Source organism: Aplysia californica, unplaced genomic scaffold (genome assembly GCF_000002075.1).
Source record: "Aplysia californica isolate F4 #8 unplaced genomic scaffold, AplCal3.0 scaffold00003, whole genome shotgun sequence".
Lineage (NCBI taxonomy): Eukaryota > Metazoa > Mollusca > Gastropoda > Aplysiida > Aplysiidae > Aplysia > Aplysia californica.
Window position 1 is genome coordinate 561,395 of NW_004797273.1, and position 19,919 is coordinate 581,313.

At 39.3% G+C, this 19,919-nt stretch overlaps 1 protein-coding gene across 1 annotated transcript; it reads right to left on the bottom strand.

Annotated features, from left to right (window-relative positions):
- Positions 1-570: 570 nt before the first annotated feature.
- On the bottom strand, positions 571-19,315 carry LOC101858315 (TATA-box-binding protein). Its single transcript, XM_005089094.3, has 8 exons — positions 19,140-19,315; positions 8,552-8,795; positions 7,902-8,059; positions 7,118-7,297; positions 4,396-4,459; positions 3,177-3,280; positions 2,061-2,155; positions 571-1,315 (listed from the first exon to the last, which is right to left on the bottom strand). Exons 2-8 carry the CDS (start codon positions 8,609-8,611, stop codon positions 1,239-1,241), a joined length of 738 nt encoding a protein of 245 aa, XP_005089151.1. The 5' UTR covers positions 8,612-8,795; positions 19,140-19,315; the 3' UTR covers positions 571-1,238.
- Positions 19,316-19,919: the final 604 nt, after the last annotated feature.

Sequence of the window (19,919 nt, forward strand, 5' to 3'; positions counted from 1 at the left end):
AAATCTACATCTAGATTCTAGATCTAGATACGTTTATTCATTAAACACTCTCTCTCTGGGCTAAAATAAATAAATTATAGTAACACTAGATCGACACACCGCCCGAGATGATCAGTAGCCTTGCATTGTAACCAATGTAAACTACCGCTCGCTCAGCGAGCCAATCACAATCCAACATTTTTGGGGTCCACCTAGACACCATGACTACGTAGACCCCAATCGGGGAGTACGTAGACACTTCTTTATTAGAATAACTTCCTGGGAAGTTCTGCCTATTTCTGGGTTTTGTTTTGAATGTCGGGCTGCCGGAGTCGACCAAAGGCTAACGCGATGCTCATTCCGATATGAATTAAAAATAGCTCGTGATTTTAGAGATTCTGAATCCATCAATGAACTCTGATTCATATGATGAAGTTCAAAATAATGGTAGTGTGATGGCAGTATGAGATGAGAAAAAGAGACAGATCATCTGTCACTACTGTCAGCAGTGGGCTAAGCTAGCGCTAATACTAGTACGATGACTAATGATTCAAGCATCTAGCCAAAGTCATCATAAACTTATCAATTTAGTTTTCTTTGCTTTGTTATAAATTTCTGTGTGCATTTTAGAACATAAACAGCCTCACTCTCACAAAAACAACAAAATATTGTACTGACTAGTTTGTCGTTTTTTTGAAAAGCTATAGCCATGAACAAAACAATATCGAGTCAAAATTCTTTCTGTTCTGTAAAGCTCAATATTTCTTACTGAAACTGGCCAATTTTCATAAATTTTTATCTAACATAAATAGGTACAGAGAAACCGGATTTTGAAAAAGGTTAAAAAAAAAAGCTGGCAGGCAGCGACTTGGTCTGAGCAAAGGTGCCGGCAGCGAGTGAGTTACATGGGGGGGAAAAAGCATCAGTTCAAATGACAAAAATTTGCCCTTCTAGCAAAACTTTAAAATGTAGGCAGAAACTAGAAAATATCAGCAAACAATTAGTCGAATGAGAATTCTTCTATAATTACTTATGGGAAAATCCTGACGTGTAAGAAACTATCAGGCCTATATATTCAATTTTACACAGATGGGTCTGCACCACCTGCCATTGAGGTGGGGGTGGGTTACTCCAAATAACTTTCACTCACAAACTATTTACACTTTCAAACTTGCCTCTCTCATTTCAGATTAGAAAAGCATGCACACTCACACAATCAACCAACCACAATATATACAAAATGAACAAATATACAAGTGTCAATGTTTCCGAAAACCTTTCAGAATTGGATAGATGTTCTCAAAAGCTTCGTAGATTTCGGTCCTCACTTTGGCACCTGCATAAAAGTATCAAACAAAAAGGTTAATTATTAGAAAAATATTTTTAAAAATCAAACAAAACAATGGCCTTTGAAAACTTGCTTCAAGATAATAAAACAAGAATTTGCATTGAGTTCTAAAAGCAACCCATTTCTTTGTATTTAGTCTTCTTGTATTAAATGCATGTTTAACCCTGGTAGCACAGTCTTACCGGAAGTAACCTATCACCAAAACCGATCGGTTGTAAACCTGGGGGTCTGGCATGGGTATCAGTTGAGCTATATATATACATGTGCTACTGAAAATGACAATTTACAGCTTAACAGATAATAAAAGTAATATAAAACCATATCCTTTCTCAAAGCTGACATAATAAGCCATTCAAAAATGAAAGCGATCAAACAATTACAAATACAAACAAGGTACAAAATGCAATAAAGTTGACAAATAGCAAGGTAGTACAGCGGAACAAGTAATAACACAATGCATGTAGTCGTTCACCTGCATACCAGAGGGGGCCCATCACCCTGCAGGCAACTTCATTGAACCTGAATTTGCTTTAAATTTACAACTTCATTATACGCAAGATATTGTTGATTTTAATAAACGAAAAAACTGGGAATCCTCCTTTCACTGAATCCCAGCTTCACTGTAGAGTGTGATTAATTCAGGACGGCCCCCCAGAAAATTCGGAACAGTTGGCAAGCCTGTCAAAAGTCTTAATTTGTATCTCTTCTCATCCTATAGCAATAATGAACTCACCTGTGAGCACGACCTTGCCCGAGACAAAGATAAGTAGAACAATTCTCGGCTTTACCATCCGATATATAAGGCCTGGGAAAAGCTCAGGTTCATAGCTGAAAAAAAAAAGCCACTGCAATGTCCATTCAGTAAGAAGAAAAAAGAGAGGGACAAAATCTGTTTATAGACAATAAGTGTGAACACATCTTGAAAGTTTAGCTATATTACATCTACATACTGATGTCAAATTTACCACACATCTTCTCTCTCACGATGTGAAGACTTTTACACTGGCGTATATGGTGTAAATTTAAGGCACTTCGTGCTTGCATGCAAAAGATGAGTTTGACTCTACAGGGGGGAGGGGTGGGTGGGGTATTTATTCTTAGGAAGTCCGAGAACATACACAACTATTGGTCTCTTCCATATTTCTCCCAATAAAATTTATGAGCACCTTCATTTTCCAGTGGGTTATGCAACTGTACATCATGATCCATTACCCTGCATGACCACTTTGCCCTAGATCCCATAATATATCTATTTGAGCAAGTATAGTGGGGCAAGTGTGTGTGCATACGTCTGCTAGTGTTTGTGTGCCTACCAAAAAAATTCACTCATTTTAAAATGCATAGCGTCTGTACTGATGCTATTTTTGTTCATCCAACAAAATTTTATCTGAAAGTACCTCTTTAGACAGTAAGTCAAAATGATCCAGGAATCCATGCATCCATCATATAACCTAAACATTTTCACTTTTCAAACTGGCTTGTACACAAATGAAATATTTCCTGATTAAATTGATTTGAATTAAGTTACTTCTAAACAAGCAGGTAATCAGAAGATAAAATTTTAGCAAATGATTGAATAAACATGGTGGACTGTATTTTATCCCTTTTCAACCATTGGGGATTTTAAAAAAAAGAAGTCAGTCTGACCTGTCTGCTTTACCCCAAACTTATTGCCAAAACCGGAGGTCTTGCCTCCTGAATTAAAAAAATCCCTTGACTGATAATATTATGTTATTAAGATATCCAACAACAGATGGAGGACACATGCCCAAACAGATATGATCCAACAAAGGGAGCTAACAGCTCTAAGCCTACAGCAGACTCACTCCCTGTCAAAGCTACAGCTTACCTGGAGAACTGAGCGTGTGTTAAAACCAGGCCCTCAAGTCGGATCGGGAATCGCACATCACAGCTTCCGACCATGTTCTGTATTTTAAAGTCAAGAAACTTCGCCTGTAAAACAATGACGGTTAAAAAAAAGAAGTTCACTTTCATACCACAGCCTTGTTCAATTGGCGTACTATAACAGTGCACGTTGTCACTATTCATCAAAACAAAGGAGGGTTCATGCATAGGACAAATAACTGAATCACTTAAAAAAAATAAATATCTGCAAGTCTTGTGTTTAACGGTGCATGCAAATGCATGAGGTCATATGAGCGAGTGGGACACATTGAACAGTTTCAGTTGGTAGGAAATTTTGAATCACCAGGGATCTTCAAGGTACGCAACTTGCACATGGGACCTCCGAGATTTTTCGCCCTTATCCAAGAAAGCTAGGTGTTAGATCTTACCCGTCATAAGATCAGGGGTGTAGCTGAAAGACAGCAGTAACAAGGAGCAGTAGAAAGGCAGCAGAAAAAGTCAGGAGCCTAGAGGAGGGGGCAAAGGAGGTGAGGGGGTGGGGGCAGAAAGTGGAGACGAAAACAGATGATAGAACATTGTTAGAGAGCAGGAAACGAAATGAAAGGAGAACATTTTAGAGAAGAAAATTTTCCGTCAATATCAGATTCGAACCCGAGACCTATTGAATGAGAAGTAAACATCATAGCCTAGACCTGCATGTGTGCCTCAACCAGATTGAAAATGTTGCACCCACCACACAAACCTGCCCCCCCCCCCAGTCCATTCCCCTCAGAAGAGCTTCTGTGGGTGTCATAAAATAGCAGCACTTGTAGAGTTAGATCTAGATCTACACGATAGGGGCATCAGCCCCCCAAAAAAGAACCAGCAATGGCCCTTCAGAAATGTAAAAAAGCCAGCAAAAGTTAAAAAAAACCAACAACAACAACAACAAAAAACCCAAAATTGGTTTTATACAATAACGCAATAGAATTGGAATATGAATCCTCCATATAGCAATCTAGATAAATCTAGACCAGGTAGAACAAGTGAATAGGAATAGATCTAGATCTTGAACGAAATCCGCATCCCAACAGAGTTAGAGGGAGTCAGCTGAGTCTAATAATTTACACACCTGATGAAATGCACTTTTACCAACATTAACATAACAGGACAACCAAAACCTCCCTCTGAGCGGTTGATAAAGAAACAACAAATTTACATACCGGAAATCCTAGCTTTTGAACAATCCTGGCATATTTTCTGGCTGCAAGTTTTGCACTCTCCTCACTGAAAAGAAAAATAAATGTTACCCCATATCCATCTCAGGGAGGCAATTAGTCTAAAAACCTGTACGTCCCTCTTTTAGCACAATCAATCAAAAGCCTAAGCCGGAAACGGACCTGCAGGAACACAAAAACAACTGGCTTCAAATGGATAAAACTTTCACATGGCAGTCTTATAGATAAAACTTTTTTTCACGCAGCAGGCTTAATGATAAAACTTTCACACAGCAGAGGCTTATAGATAAGGAAGTGATTATTCACACCGGGTGTGCGCATAAGATTTCATTTTATTCACACCGGGTGTGCGCATAAGAAATAATTTTATTTGCACAGGGTCGAGCCTACATTGATTTTGGACCTCGTTTGTCACACCCGGGTATCCCACCTTTTGGCAAAGGCTTTAATTTATGTTAAAACAACTGGACACTAGACCTAGTATAACTTGTTTCAGATTTAGGGTTAAAGTAAGCATGCACTCTCTCCTCTCTCTCTCTCTAGCACAAGGAAAACAGAAAAAAAAAAGAAAGAGAGATTTGAGCCATTATCATTGACACAATATACAACTTGAATTCAAATTTGAGTTGGGGGGGGGGGGGGGGGGTTGTATCGCATTGCACAATTAAGATCTAGATCTATGCCATGATCTTTGTCCCTACGCGAAAGAGGATGAAAAAAAGGAAAAATGAGGAAATGCTTGATCTAGATAATTTCCATCCTTCTTTTGAAACGCCCTGTGTCAATAATATTTTGTAGTATTCACACACCCTGTGCGAATATAATTTCATAGTATTCACACACCCTATGCGAATAACATTTCATAGTATTCACACACCCTGTGCGAATAAAATTTCACAATATTCACACAGTATTCACACACTCTGTGCGAATAAAATTTCATAGTATTTGCGCACCCTGTGCGAATACAATTCCATAGTATTCACACACCCTGTGCAAATAACAACAGCCTATTTATAAAACTTTTTCACACATCTCTAATGAAAAAAGTAACGAAAAAACTATTACAACACATTTGTTTGTTTGTGTAAAGAGAAGTACATCAACACAATAATGGTCATTTAGTGCTGGGAAAAAATAAGAGACAGAAAAAACAGAGGGAAAGTAAAGAAATATGATCTACAACTAGGTACCAGAAATTAAATTTTCAAAGTAGCTGTATGTCAAATTTATCTGTTCCATTTGAAAGGCCTATACCCACTGAGCATTTTGGTACCATTATTTAACCTCTCAGTCAATTTTAAAGAAAATAGTAGTTGTTTAAAATGTGATTAAATTTGTTAAAGTCAGTCACTGGTTGCAACCATATGTTTGACAGACAATAAAAGAGTATCAAGTGCACTAAACATCTCCACATTAACAGAGTACAATCACTATAACAAATATATGGAGCCTAATTTTTTTCAAGACTGTGAGATCATTACAAATCAGTATTTTATCACTTCAAACACGATGATCTGTCGTTATTTCGACAAAAACACCGAGCGTTGACCCGGCCGGCGCTGCACCGGCCCCCGCGGCGAGCTATACTGTAGTTAACTGATATGTACCCCGCGTGCTGGGTCACATACTTTCCGAGTCTCGCGGAAGGATTGATGTAAAATAATTCCAAATAAATTACTTTATTCTAATAGAACATAAACTGATCTTTTCATTAATACCTTTTTTAAGCCAGTATTTTACACATTTGGTGTAAAAAGTGATCTTTAAACATTTTGACAGCATTTTTAAAAGCTTTCTATTTAAACGCCAAAGGCCAAATAAATATCACGGGAAAGCCCGTTTAGAGCTCTACAGTTCTCCGCCAATGAAAAGACGGTATTTAATTATTTAATCATCGCTCGTTCCGCGAAGCATTTGAATGCACACGTGTCAATTTTTGAACTGGCCGACCACGCATTCCGACCGCGAGGGGCTTCGCTTTCGTCGGCGATTCTCCAGCTCCTAATAATCGGAAATATAAACAACTTACACCATTGTAACGAGGAAAAGCTGAACTTTTACAAGGTGTAGGGCATTTGGTGTTTTATAGCGAAAGAGCAAAGAAACAGCGATTGGAATTACCCCGATTTCACGCGGTCCGAAGGCCGCGAGTGCCCGCGAGGCCGTGTTTACGCTACCTACTACAACCTGACGCCCTCCAACCCACCCGCTTAATATACCAATTTTTAGGTAAATTAGCGGAAAGAAAGAAATCTACAGAAGGCATATGGGGATAACATTTTTCTTATAAAACTAGCGCTTCTGAAAAACAAGAGGAAAATGCACTTGTTCGCAGAACATTAAAATCCATGGAATAACTCATCAGTGGGACTTTCATCAACATTTTGAAAAGCTCTTATTCCTGATTTTACTAACCCATAACAGTTGGCAGGACATAGTGAAATTGAAGACTTGTTCACAATCACTATCATGGAGGAGTTTTATGAACCATCCTTGTTCTTGAGATTACTCGGAGAGGACACTAGCTTAGTAGCTTTAACAGTGAGACATCTGTAAGAACTTAGTCATCATATCACATTACAGTGTAAAGGAAGCGGGAAAAAAAAAAGAAAAGAAAACCTCAAATAGCTGCTTAACAAATATCTTAAGGAAAGTAGAAGCAACCTATTGAATCCCTTGACTAAAAATGAATAACAATACAGACCTTTTGGCTCCTGTGCACACCATTTTTCCTGAGCTGAAGATGAGAGCTGTAGTTCGGGGCTCCCTGATCCTCATGATGACAGCAGCAAAACGTTTTGGGTTGTACTCTGCATTTCTTGCCCGAAGAGCAATAGTTTTGAGATCTAGTTTGGTGGCTAAGCTAACTGTACATACAATATTTCTGAAACATAAAAAAAAACCTCAGTAATGAAATCAGAACAGAAAAATTCTTTAGCTTTTCATCTCTTCCTTTCACTTAACACATAGCTTTGTAACTTTTTTGCCCTGACAAACAAAAACATCTCGCTTTAAAAACACAGTGCTCATCATTTGTAATTAAAAACAATGAACTTCAGGCTTTAAACACTTTAAGCAGGTTGAACCCCCCTCCCCCCCCATTAACTCCCACCTTGAAAGCTGTTTTTTTGTTTCATATTTAGAGGGACCCCTCCCCAGAAAAAAGTCTAGCCTTATACCTTGTTGATCAGTCTAAGAGTTTACTAAGACTCAGGCACTCATCCACTCCATCATAACCTTTAACTAAAAAGAAACACCATTGAAGACATTACACTAAATATCACATAATTCCATGCTTAAGTTACTGCAAGGAATTCACCTGCTGTTGTCTCTTATATTAGGAAGACAGGCATCATTGTAAATTGTACTCAATCAAAATGTTATTTCATCAATTGGGCATTTTGTACATTAACCTCTCTCTAGAAAAAAAAATTGAGACACCCGCACAAATTAGTCTGCAGGCACAGACACAATAAAACTACACATACTGAAGTGTTGGACAGATTCCGGAACCTTCTGAAGCTGGTGTAGCTGGAGAAAATGGAGTCATGGGTCCCCCCACTGGATTTGGGGTGCCAGGGTAGAGACTAGCCGTGGACGGGGGCAGCACAGGGTTGAACCCCATGCCTGGAGACAGCAGAGGGCTCTAGAAACAAAAAAGTCGTGAGTCAAAATGAAAAATGAAAAACTGTTAAAAACAACATAACTATAATCTGACTTTAAATACTTCAATATATATTTCCACTTACAGAACAGACGTTGAATTGCTAAGAATACATAACTTAGTAGATTTTTAACAAAATAAAATGATAATTTAATAATCATTTCATGAAAGTAGAGCGCAGTGGTAGTATTAAAAATTTTTTAAGGGTAGATTCTAATAGAAAATTTAACAGCCACGGGCTGACTCAGCTGGAAATTGACATCATATCAGGACAATATTATGAAAAACAAAAGATGGTCTTTCATTGTTTTAGTAGGCATTTTACAGCACATGAAACACAATTACGTCATATAATGCTGAGGATAAGGGGTGTTACTAAGGGAAGAGGAGAAAGCAAATCACATCAGAGTATCCGCCAACTACTCACAAAGATGGTATTTAAATCTGTGTGGAGTTCACAAATTCTGAACAAACCTGTATTGACTGTGGTTGTGGTGTCAAACCAGAACCAAATGAAGGGTACTGGTTATCCATAGTGAACTGGATCCCTCAGAGTTGCTACAAGCAGAGACTAGCGGTGTGACAAGAAGTCAGAGGAATCAAATCACGAGCAAAAACGTCTGCTCGTTGAATGGAATGCTACTTGCATCAAATCAGCACATAAACACTTTCTGAGTGTCAGCCATGCAGGTTTATCATGGTTCTCTCACATCCTGAGCTGCACAAAGAAAAAAACAAAACAAAAAAAACATTAAAGACACTTTTCCCCCCACATCTTGAGCAGCACCATGACTAAAAGGAAATACAGTTGAACCTGCCTTGATGGAAACCTGTCATAATGGAATCTCCCCACTCCCCCAATATACTTTCATATTGTTTTATCCAATGTGTATGTTGTGTGATTTGTGTGTGCTTAGAGACAGAGAGAATAGATCGTTGTGAGGCTATGGAGATTTTTGTTTATAATGTAACTACATGTACAAAATCATAGTAAAGTCTACTTCTAACAAACTCAACCGATAAAGCTATCCTCATATCATTTTATCCAATGTGTATGTTGTGTGATTTGTGTGTGTGTAACATGCTAAGTACTAAATATATTTAGAGGCTATTCACACGTGCATATGCATGATGTGTGTGTGTGTGTCCCTCTCTCTCTCTCCCCTCTCTCTCCCCTCTCTCTCTCTGTGTTTATGTATTTTTGTGTGTTATTGTAAGTGTGGTGTTTGTAAATATAGTATTAATGGGTGGTTGGTGGGTGCTCTGGTGTGGTCTGCTCCTTCTCTCCCATTCAACATCTATCATCCTTATCTTTCTCTTCCTTCTTTTTGTGTTTGTTACTCTCTTGTAACACTAACATCTCTAATCTTCGGCACTTATATATAAACTTATTTTGTTGCAAGTGCTAACTCTTTCGAAAACAAAAGATAGTTTAAGGTATGAACAGGGCACTCTGGCGGCAAGCGTACGTGTATGCGTGGCACCGAAGCTCGATCTACTTTCGCTTTCTTTACCACCCAGAAATGTGCTGGTAGCAGTCTGATTAACGCAACTTTTGTAACATACAGGTTGTGCATTACAAACGCTATGTCGCCAGGAAAATAAATCATTGTCCAGTGCTTTCACTTGTGAAATAAAAAGAAAGTTATACAAGCGTCTTGTCGGGCTCGACTCGTGACCGGTCAGTGAACCTGTACTTTCACGTCACATTGTTGTGAGTATCAGTGATCGCATGGGGTCACCAAAGTTCATTCAACGTGTGCGCTGCGCGAAGTATAGGGCTCCGGAATAGGGGGATTATTGATTTTTTAAAAAGGTACAGTCGGGGGGAGGGGTGGGGTTGAAGGCAACATCGGATGACAAAAACTGAACTTGGAAGCAAATTTTAGTATTTAGAATTTTGATTATTACTAGAGCTTCCTGCTACGGAAAAGCATGCATTGGTGCAAGCCCTGTACGGAATTGGGATCCGTCATATTCATACCTAGTAGGCCGCGTTTTTTAACCAAAAGGTCCGCGTTTCATTGGATGGGTGATAGTCAAGGATCCCCTTGTTTCTTTGTCCTTTGTTTTAAGAGAGGTATGACCTCATCAAGAGCATACTTTTTAAAATTCTCTCTCTCTCTCTCACTCGATCTCTCTCTCTCTCTTCCTTTCGCTCCCTCTGTTTTCTGAGTCTCGTTCTCTCTCTCTCTCTCGTGATTACATGTTTTGTAAACATCTATATTTTAGCTTTCTGTTCCAGATTCGCAGATTTTCAAAGTCACTTCAGTTTGCTCTCCCTTAGGGAAAGATGACAGGGGGTAGATTGGGGTCATTTTTGGATTTACATTCCGCTCACAATACACAAACAGCGAAGTGAAAAAGGAAAAAGGTCAAGGTCATGAATGAAGGGAGCGACGCAGTTACCGTGCACCTAGCTCAAGCGCCCCCCCGAAACAAAACACGCACCCGGTTACCGTGTTCGTAGATAATGAGGCTACGCGCCCGGTTGCCGTGTATGTGACATTGAGACTACACGCCCGGTTGCTGTATACGTAGATATTGAGGCTACGTGCCCGGTTACCATGAATGTGACAATGAGACTACACGATGAAAAAGGAAAAAAGTCAACGTCATGAAGGGAGCGAAGCAGTTACCATGCGTGCACCTAGCTCAAGTCTCCTTCTGCTCCCCCCCCTCACCCCCAGAAACTAAGTACACGGTTAGTGTTCGTAGATATTGAGGCTACGGGCACGGTTACCGTGTATGCGACATTGAGACTACACGGTGAAAAAGGAAAAATTAATGTCAACGTCAAGAAGGGAGCAAAGCAGTTACCATGTAGCTAGCTGAAGCCCCCCCCCCACGAAACTAAATACCCGCTTACCGTGTTCGTAGATAATGAGTGGCGCCCGGTTGCCGGTTACCGTGTACGTAGACCCTGAGGCTACCATACGTGCCCAGTTACCGTGTACGTAGACACTGAGGCTACGTGCCCGGTTACCATGTACGTAGACACTCCGTTTGGCTATTCTCACCCGGTGGGCGTTCACCGTAGCCTAGGCCAACCTGTGAAGCGTTCACCCTGAACCACAGAATTTTACACTGTGATAACAGAATTATAGAATTCTGTGCTGTGAACAAATGTTCTAGATCTATTACTACTGTTAGTGTTAGCCTAAAAGCGTGCAATTTTGTCTGTGGGCAGTGGAGAGAGAAAGAGAGAGAGAGAGGAGTAGCGCGAGAACTTGCGGGCAAAACAAAATGGTGACCCGCGTAGTTCGGCTCGATTCGAAAAGTGAAATAGCCATAGCATCTTTGAAGACGATCAAATTAGCTTATGTTTATGCTATAACGTAATTTTTTCTTGGCTTATAAATCAATTTGATCATCCACACCGATAGACAGTATTCCAAAATGAGGAAAAACAGGTCTTGTTTCACACCAGGTGAGAATAGCCTACGCTGGCAAGTCACCCGGGGTGAGAGGTAGATCGTATTTCTATTCTCACCCCGGGTGAGAATAGCCACTTCCCTAAGTATACAGACCCGGTAGGGGAACTCTTTGGTGAAGTTTCAGCGCCCAGGCCCGGTAGTGTGTGTGTGTTTGTGTGTGAGAGTGAGAGTGAGAGTGAGAGAGAGAGAGAGAGAGAGAGAGAGAGAGAGAGAGAGAGAGAGAGAGAGAGAGAGCAGGGGGAAGTGCTAGAAAAATGTATGACATGCCCAAGGAGCACTCGAGCGAGCACAATGCTAGATCTACCCACCAACGCAAAAGAGCTCCAATTTACTCTGTGGCAATTGACAAAAAGTCAATTGCCACCGCGTCACTCGGTGGCAATTGACACTACCATGCCATATAGATCTAGACCTAGTGTCCGTTTATATAGCGAGGAACTCCGTAACGAGCGACCGCTGTGAAACAGAAAGGGTGATAGATCTAGATCTTGTAGTATAGTGATACTGATGATAGGGCTAAGGCTAGGGGAGAGGTAAAATCGGTGATCTTGTAGTTCCGTTCGTTAAAGTTCACGATCCATTTGTTTACATCCAGAGAAGAAATCCAGAAGTCCTGAAGACCAAATACTATTTGAATTGGAAGACGCTAGCCGTACTTAATGACAGCTAGACTGGCAGTCTAGCCGTACTTATTCTTAATATGATGGCTAGACTGACCATTTACCAAAAATAGGCCTACATTTTTAGTGTGCAGTACCTAAAGTATTTGTATTTGAGACGAAACCAGGTGCCTTAATGACAGTGTATGTATTTTAAACCTCCTGTTTTCTAATGTTAATAGGGCCTAAGATAAGTACGGCTAGACTAAGTAGTCTAGCCGTACTTAAGTACGGGTAGACAGCCAGGCTAGCCGTACTTAAGGACGGCTAGACTGTCAGGCTAGCCGTACTATTGATGGCTGAATTGCAAATGAAATTTTTAGTTTGCAATGCCTAGTATTTGTATTTTAGACAAAACCAAAAGGTGCCTTACTGACTTGCATGTATTTGAACCTGAATAATTACTAGATTTAGATCTAGATCTAATATCTAGATTCTAGATCTAATGAGACCTGTGTACTTAACCCTCACCCTGCGGGAGCCGGGTTTATGTAGCCCGATAAGCCTATTTCGGCACCTCGTCTGCATTCTGGTCCCGAGTCAGTGTAGCTCCTGGCTCAGCGCACGCGCAGCGCGCATCCTCTTACGTGTCATTCGGGCCCCGAGTCGGATCCCCATTCACGCAGGTCAAGTCTGCTTGAGTTTGTGTGCGTTTGTGGCCTTCTTCTAGAACCACCTGCGTTGGTTCGTAATCGAGGCATACGTCTCATTCAAAACATGCCAAGTTGATAGCTCTAGACGTTCGTCCAATGAAATTATAGAAGAAATTGACCCACTTAGACATGAGGAGCTCGAAAGGATAGTCAGGAAACAAGACTTCCATTTTTCTATACAAAATATTTCAAATGAGCTTGATTTTGTATGAAATGATACTACCTGATAAAAAATGAACTTGTTTGATAGTTTTGAATACCCTTGTGCAGGTACAAAGAACAATTTGAGTGTAAAACATTCGGAAATTGACCTAAATTATCCCCTTTCGAACCTCAGGTCATTCATAACAACAAGAGCGCCCAGAAAGGTTATTCAAATGGGCGTAACTACTCGTAATGTTTTATCAGCTTGTGAGAGGGGGTTATTCATGTGTTTGTAACAGAGCTTTTGCCAAAAGGTGGGGGTGTTTGCTTAAGGACTTTTTAAATCAACCACTACTCATAGTAAAATATGTTTTCTTCTGAAAACTTTATGCATGCATATGGCAAGGAAATAAGTTGGTCAAGCTGCATGAGCAAGTAGATTGATGTGTGCATCTTATATCTCTACATAGAAAGATAATTATCATAATAGTACTAAAAATAGGGCATTTTTTACTCATCCTGAGTTGCACACGTAATTGTATGTTAAATACAGAATATTGTTAATCTTAAACTATCAAACAGTAGTCCATTCAAACATTGAAAATAGTTTGTATACACCATCATAACAGCGTGTGTCCATTAAAAGGGTTTTATTTTTTTATATTAATGATGTTATTGCTGAGTAAAATTTATAAGTTCGTTCATAACTCGTGTCATAATTACATCATCAGACTTTCCAAGGTCTAGAAAACCCAAATCGTTAACATATCATCCCGGGGAATGACCGGTATTAAACATTGGTTTGACATTGATCCATCAGAAGGGTAATTTTCCGCTCCATCGCATGGTTTTACTTAAATATATGACTTTGATTGAGATAATCCAGGTTTGTCAATATGATGTTATGAACAAACACTTTATGATATTTCTGCAAAATATCATGTGAGGGACTTCCCACTGTTTCACAACATCCTTTTACATGGTGGAATGAACATGGAAGAATATCGTGCTGATGACTCCTCAAAAGACAAGCGAAGAAGAGGCAAAAATATGCTTGTCATAATGGATTGTCATCATGTTATGAACGTGACAGTGTGTCATAATGATGAACGAAATCGTATTCCATGTAATTTACAGTTGTTTTGGGATGTATTTTTAATTTTAACCCAACTTGAGGATGTATTAGACCTTGCTTACATTCTGATATTTTGATTTTTATCATAAGTGTATGAGTCTGGATTTTAATTAGTATTTTACTTTTGTAGTAATGGTTATGAACGAACTACATATTGTACTCTGAGGGCTTTCCATAGTTGATAAACATTAAAAACATGTACACAGATACATATTATGAGGAAACTTTCATTTAATATAAAACTTTAAAGTAAATGACAGGTCAAAATATTAATTTTTGGCTATTGTTAGGGGACCGTACGCCCCAATAGTGTTTGGCGCTAGGGGACCGTACGCCCCACCTGCGCTAAGGCTAAGTGTTAAGGGACCGTACGCAGATGTGCATGCATCTGGACTTTGCAAAAAAACTGGAGGAAAACGGCCAGTTTAACGAAGCTCCTGGCGTTAGGAGTTCTTACAAAGAATGTTTAAAATGTCTGAATACGATTGTGGGGTATCGTATACAGTGGCAATGGGTGTGCCAAAATTTGAATTTTTCTCACGTTGTTGTTGTTAAGTGTCAATAAAAGACATCAAAGAGAAAGAGAGAGAAGGAGAGAGAGAGTGAGAGTGAGAGAGAGAGAGAGAGAGAGAGTTTTCGGTCGCTACCCGGAATCTAACCAGAGACCTTTGAATGGAATGCCGACACCTTCAACTCTAGGCCACAAGAGCCCCTTTTTTTTCGGAGTGATGTGATATCCATATGCATTTAGAGCAGAGAGTGGGCTCTCTCTCACAGTACAAATTAAATCCATAGTATAGCAACACTTTCTTTTCTTGTTATTGTTATTGTCACTGAATGTAAGTAATTGATCTTGCGTCTTGCGCGCAATCAAGACTAAGTGTGTGCCCACCGGCGTGTTCTGCATGAAGAAATGAGTAAATTTCCCTCTCTCTCTCTCCTGCCCTTTCTTACTTTCTTTCTCACTCCCTTTGTCTGTTTTTCACACACGCACACACACCCCTCTCTTTCTCTCTCTCTCTGTCACATACACACGCACACACACCCCCCCCCCCTCTCTCTCTCTCTCACACACACACACACACACACTCACTTTGTCAAATTCTCTCTCTCTCCCTCTTTCTTACTTTCTTTCTGTTCTTCCACACACACACACACACCATCTCTCTCTCTCTCTCACACACACACACTTTGTCTCTCTCTCTCCCATCTTTCTTACTTACCTGCTTTCTTTCTTTCTTTCTCTCTCCCTTTCTGTCTGTTTTTCACACACACACATACACACACACCCTCTCTCTCTGTCTCTCCCCCTCTCTTACACACTCACACACACACACGCGCTCACACACACACACACACTTTCTCTCTCCCTCTTTCTTACTTACTTTCTTTCTCTCTTCCTTTCTGTCTGTTTTTCACACACACACTCTCTCTCTTTCTCTATGTAGCTGTCTCTCTCTCTTTCTCTCTCTCTGATGTTTTTGATTGACACTTAACAACAACGTGGGTGCAGACGAGTGAAAATTTCAAATTCTGGTTCGCCCACCGCCACTGGATACCCCACAATCGTATTCAGACATTTTAATTAAACACTCTGCTAGTATTCCTCCTAACGTTATGAGTTTCGTTAAACTGGCCGTTTTCCTCTAGTAGTATTTTTGCAAAGTCCAGATGCATGCACATCTGCGTACGGTCGCTTAACACCAAGCCTTAGCCTGTCCCCGCGGTTTTATGAACAAAACAAAATTCTGAAATTATGCAAACTGAACCCAAAAATGAGAAATTATGCGATTCTGTTAATTTCAACAAAGAATGAAAAAGAAAAATAATCAGAAAATTATGCAAAAAACGATCAAATTTTGCTAAATTATGCGGGGTGCATAAAACCACGGGGACAGCTTAGCGCAGGTAGGGCGTACGGTCCCATAGCGCCAAGCACTATTGGGGCGTACGGTCCCCTAGCGCCAAGCACTATTGGGGCGTACGGTCTCCTATCATCAGCCTTAATTTTTAGGTCAAAACTGAAGTTTGTCATAATAGTTATGAACGAACAATTAAAGGTATTCTAAGGGTTTTTCAGTGATTAAACTTTGAATTCTTCCAACATATAACCTTATTTTGAGGAGAGTCTCATAAATTAAAACAATTTTATGTGAATGACAGAACAATAAGTTAATTTTTTGGGCCCAAAGTAAAATTTGTCATAATAGTTATGAACGAAACCTTATTCCATGTAATTTAGTTGTTTTGGGATGCATTTTTAATTTTAACCCAACTAAAGGACAGAATAAACCTTGCATACATTCTGATATTTTGATTTTTATCATTAGTGTATGGGTGTGGATTTTAATTAGTATTATACTTTTGTAGTAATGGTTATGAACGAACTATTTATAGTCCATTTTATATATTTTGAGGGCTTTTCAGTGTTAACAAACTTTAAAAACATGTACAGAGATACATATTATGAGGAGAGTTTCATTTAATAAAAGTTTTAAAAAATGAATGACAGATCAAAATGAGTAAATTTTTAGGTCAAAATTGAAGTTTGTCATAATTGTTATGAACAAACCATTTTAAAGATATTCTATGGGTTTTTCAGGAAATAAACTTTGAATTCTCCCTACATAGAGGAATCTATCATATTTTAAGGAAAGCCTCATAAATGAAAACCGTTTTATGTGAAAGACAGAACAATATAAGTAAATTTTAGGGGCCAAAAGTAAAATTTGTCATAAATAATAGGTTTATATGAACAAAACAGTGTGTCATAATGGTTATGAACGAACTTTAAATTTATGCATAATATGCCCTAAGACCAGTTTGCGTTTAAAAATAGCTGTTCAAAGGTCTTTCATTTATCACTTGACTATAATTAGACCAGAGTCTTATTTTAGACAATTCTAGTCGATGAAACTTGATATAATTGATAGTATTTTGGTCACTTATTGTTCGTTCATAACTATTATGACACAAAAAAGTAATTTTATCCAAAATTAATAAAGATTTTTATAAATGGAAGAGGCTAGCCGTACTTAATGACGGCTAGACTGGCAGTCTAGCCGTACTTAAGTACGGCTAGACTGTGAGTCTAGCCGTACTTATTCTTAATTATATGATGGCTAGACTGACCATTTACAAAAAATAGGCCTACTGAATTGTAAATATACATTTTTAGTGTGCAGTACCTAAATTATTTGTATTTGAGACAAAACCAGGTTCCTTAATGACAGTGCATGTATTTTAAACCTCCTGTTTTCTAATGTAAATAGGGCCTAAGATAAGTACGGCTAGACTTCTTGTCTAGCCGTACTTAAGTACGGGTAGACTGCCAGGCTAGCCGTACTTAAGGACGGCTAGCCACTTCGTTTATAAATTGTCAATTCTATGTTTTTTTGGAAGTTATTTGCTATGTCTCAAAAGGCCACCTCTATTCTCACCCGGGGTGAGAATAGTGCAGGCGAGTCTTTTGGCTATTCTCACCCGGTGCGCGTTCACCGTTATAGCCTAGATCTAGGCCAACAAATTTTGCGTTCACCCTAAACCACAGAATTCTACACTGTGATAACAAACGTTCCATTACAACTGTAGCCTACTAAAAGCGTACAATTTTGTCTGTGGGCAGTGGAGAGAGAGAGAGAGAAAGAGAGAGAGAGGAGTAGCGCGAGAACTTCCGGTCAAAACAAAATGGCGACCCGCGTAGTTCGGCTCGATTCGTAAAGTTAAATAGCCGTAGCATTTTTGTAGACAACCAAATTAATTTACTTTTGTGTTTTTACATCATTTTTTAACTTTGTTTTGGTCAATTTGATCGTCCACAACGATAGACAGTATTCAGAAAGAGACAGAGAGAGAGGGGAGGAGTAGATCTTGCGAGAACTTCCGGGCAAAACAAAATGGCGACCCGCGTAGTAGTTCGGCTCGATTCGAACAGTGAAATAGCCGGGCCATAGCCTCTTTGAAGACGATCAAATTAGCTTACTTTTGTGCTATAACGTAATTTTTTCTTGGCTTTTATTAATTTGATCATCTACATCAATAGAAAGTATTCCGAAATTAGGAAAAACAGGTCTTGTTTCAAACCGGGTGAGAATAGCCTACGGTCGCAAGTCTCATCCGGGGTGAGAGGTCGATCGTATTATTTCTATTCTCACCCCGGATGAGAATAGCCACTTCCGTCTCAAAATATAACATCAGCCTAGCTGAAGAAAGGAACTTTGAGTATTCATTAATTTGTGTCATCATTGTTATGAACAAACTTTTTGCTATTTCCGTCATTCAAGTCAAAATTACACCAAGACCATTGCATATACAGCTTTGGCAGTTACTGAGCCTGAAAGAGCAATCATTAGGCTATATATAATATGGGTGATTAAAGAATTATTACATAAAGTTGATTTTGGACCTCATTTGTCACACCCAGGTATCCCACCTTTTGGCAAATGCTCAACACTTTATAAATAGAAAGCTATGAAGGATAGAGCGTTATTTTCATCATTGGTTAACACATTCCCGCGGTATTCATGGCGAAAACACACGTTTCCCGGCGCGCGCGCTGTACACCAACAGGTTGAACAGTACACACTGAGTGACCCCGGCGGCCTGCCCGGCACGTCCGACGTAATTGGTTGCTGATAAGATACGCATCTGGGCACAGATGCAGGATAAGAGTTAACAGGCATCGATAGGGCCAAACTTAGATCTAACTTTTTTTATCTAAGTTTTTTAACTAAGTACGTAGCCTGTCGTAGCCACTTCGATTTGAATTAGGCTACACAAAGAGCAGGGATGCAACCTAACTGCAAAACATCAAATTAGGATAAAATTCAGGGGGGCATGCCCCCCCTGAACCCCCCCACCTCCATATTTTTATTAGGTCAGGGGGGCAAGCCCCCTCTGAAACCCCCCTACTCTTGACTTTAACGAACGAAACAACAAAATCGCCGTAGAATCCTCGATCTCATAGTCATAGGATCTAATAGGGTCCATATAAACGGACACTCATTTTAGCGTAAGAGATTTATATATACTTACACATCAGACCAGGGGAAGAATATCACACGACTGAAATAGTCATAGATAGTACTACAAACAACACATGAAAGTGAAAGAACGTCAACGTGTGGAGTTCGATCGTCGTGAGCTTCTTGCTTTCGCACTTCGCACAGAAAGCCCCTCTCAGCGCGAAAACGGAACCAAGTATTACAATAAAAAGCGCATGCGCAGTATAGCTTACAAATCTAACAATGAATACAATAATTGTATATGGCTATTACCTCTAAAAAAAGAAGGAATAATAAACACTTTATTATAAATAAGTGTATTTATATTTTGTATGTATATTTAAAAATCTTTTAAAAGGCATGAACCCTTTCGCAAATGTATGTAGATTATTGTTTAGGCTGCAAGCAGATTTCCATCGGTGTTCATACAAAATAACTTGCCACTAAAAAGAATTCACATACCGCCAAGGACTGGCAAGCCGAGAAAGGCGGATAACGTGAAACTCCGAGTTATTATTTTGATTAAAGAAAATGGCTGTTTCCAAGATGCAGAGTATTTTGGATTTTATTTCTTACTGGAAACTACAATTTTACATCGCCAGTGGAGTGTATGTATTGGAACCAACAGAGAGAATTGCGGTGGATATCCTTTTCCTCTATATGATTGTTTAATTTTGGGGAAAGATAATCATCTTTTATAAATTTATCCCCTGCAACTCTTTCTAAAAGCTTTTAAATCTTTATGCCTGAGCAGTATGTGAGTGCAGGTGTTTAGATATCAAACTGTGTCTGTTTTTCCACCCTTATACAA

Excerpts from the sequence above, each read along its gene's own strand:
- LOC101858315 (XM_005089094.3), bottom strand. The coding sequence starts at position 8,611 with ATGGATAACCAGTACCCTTCATTTGGTTCTGGTTTGACACCACAACCA. Across the intron at positions 8,060-8,551 it reads CACAACCACAGTCAATACAG|AGCCCTCTGCTGTCTCCAGG; the intron begins GTTTGTTCAGAA and ends TTTTGTTTCTAG. Across the intron at positions 4,460-7,117 it reads GTGTGCACAGGAGCCAAAAG|TGAGGAGAGTGCAAAACTTG; the intron begins GTCTGTATTGTT and ends TTTTCTTTTCAG.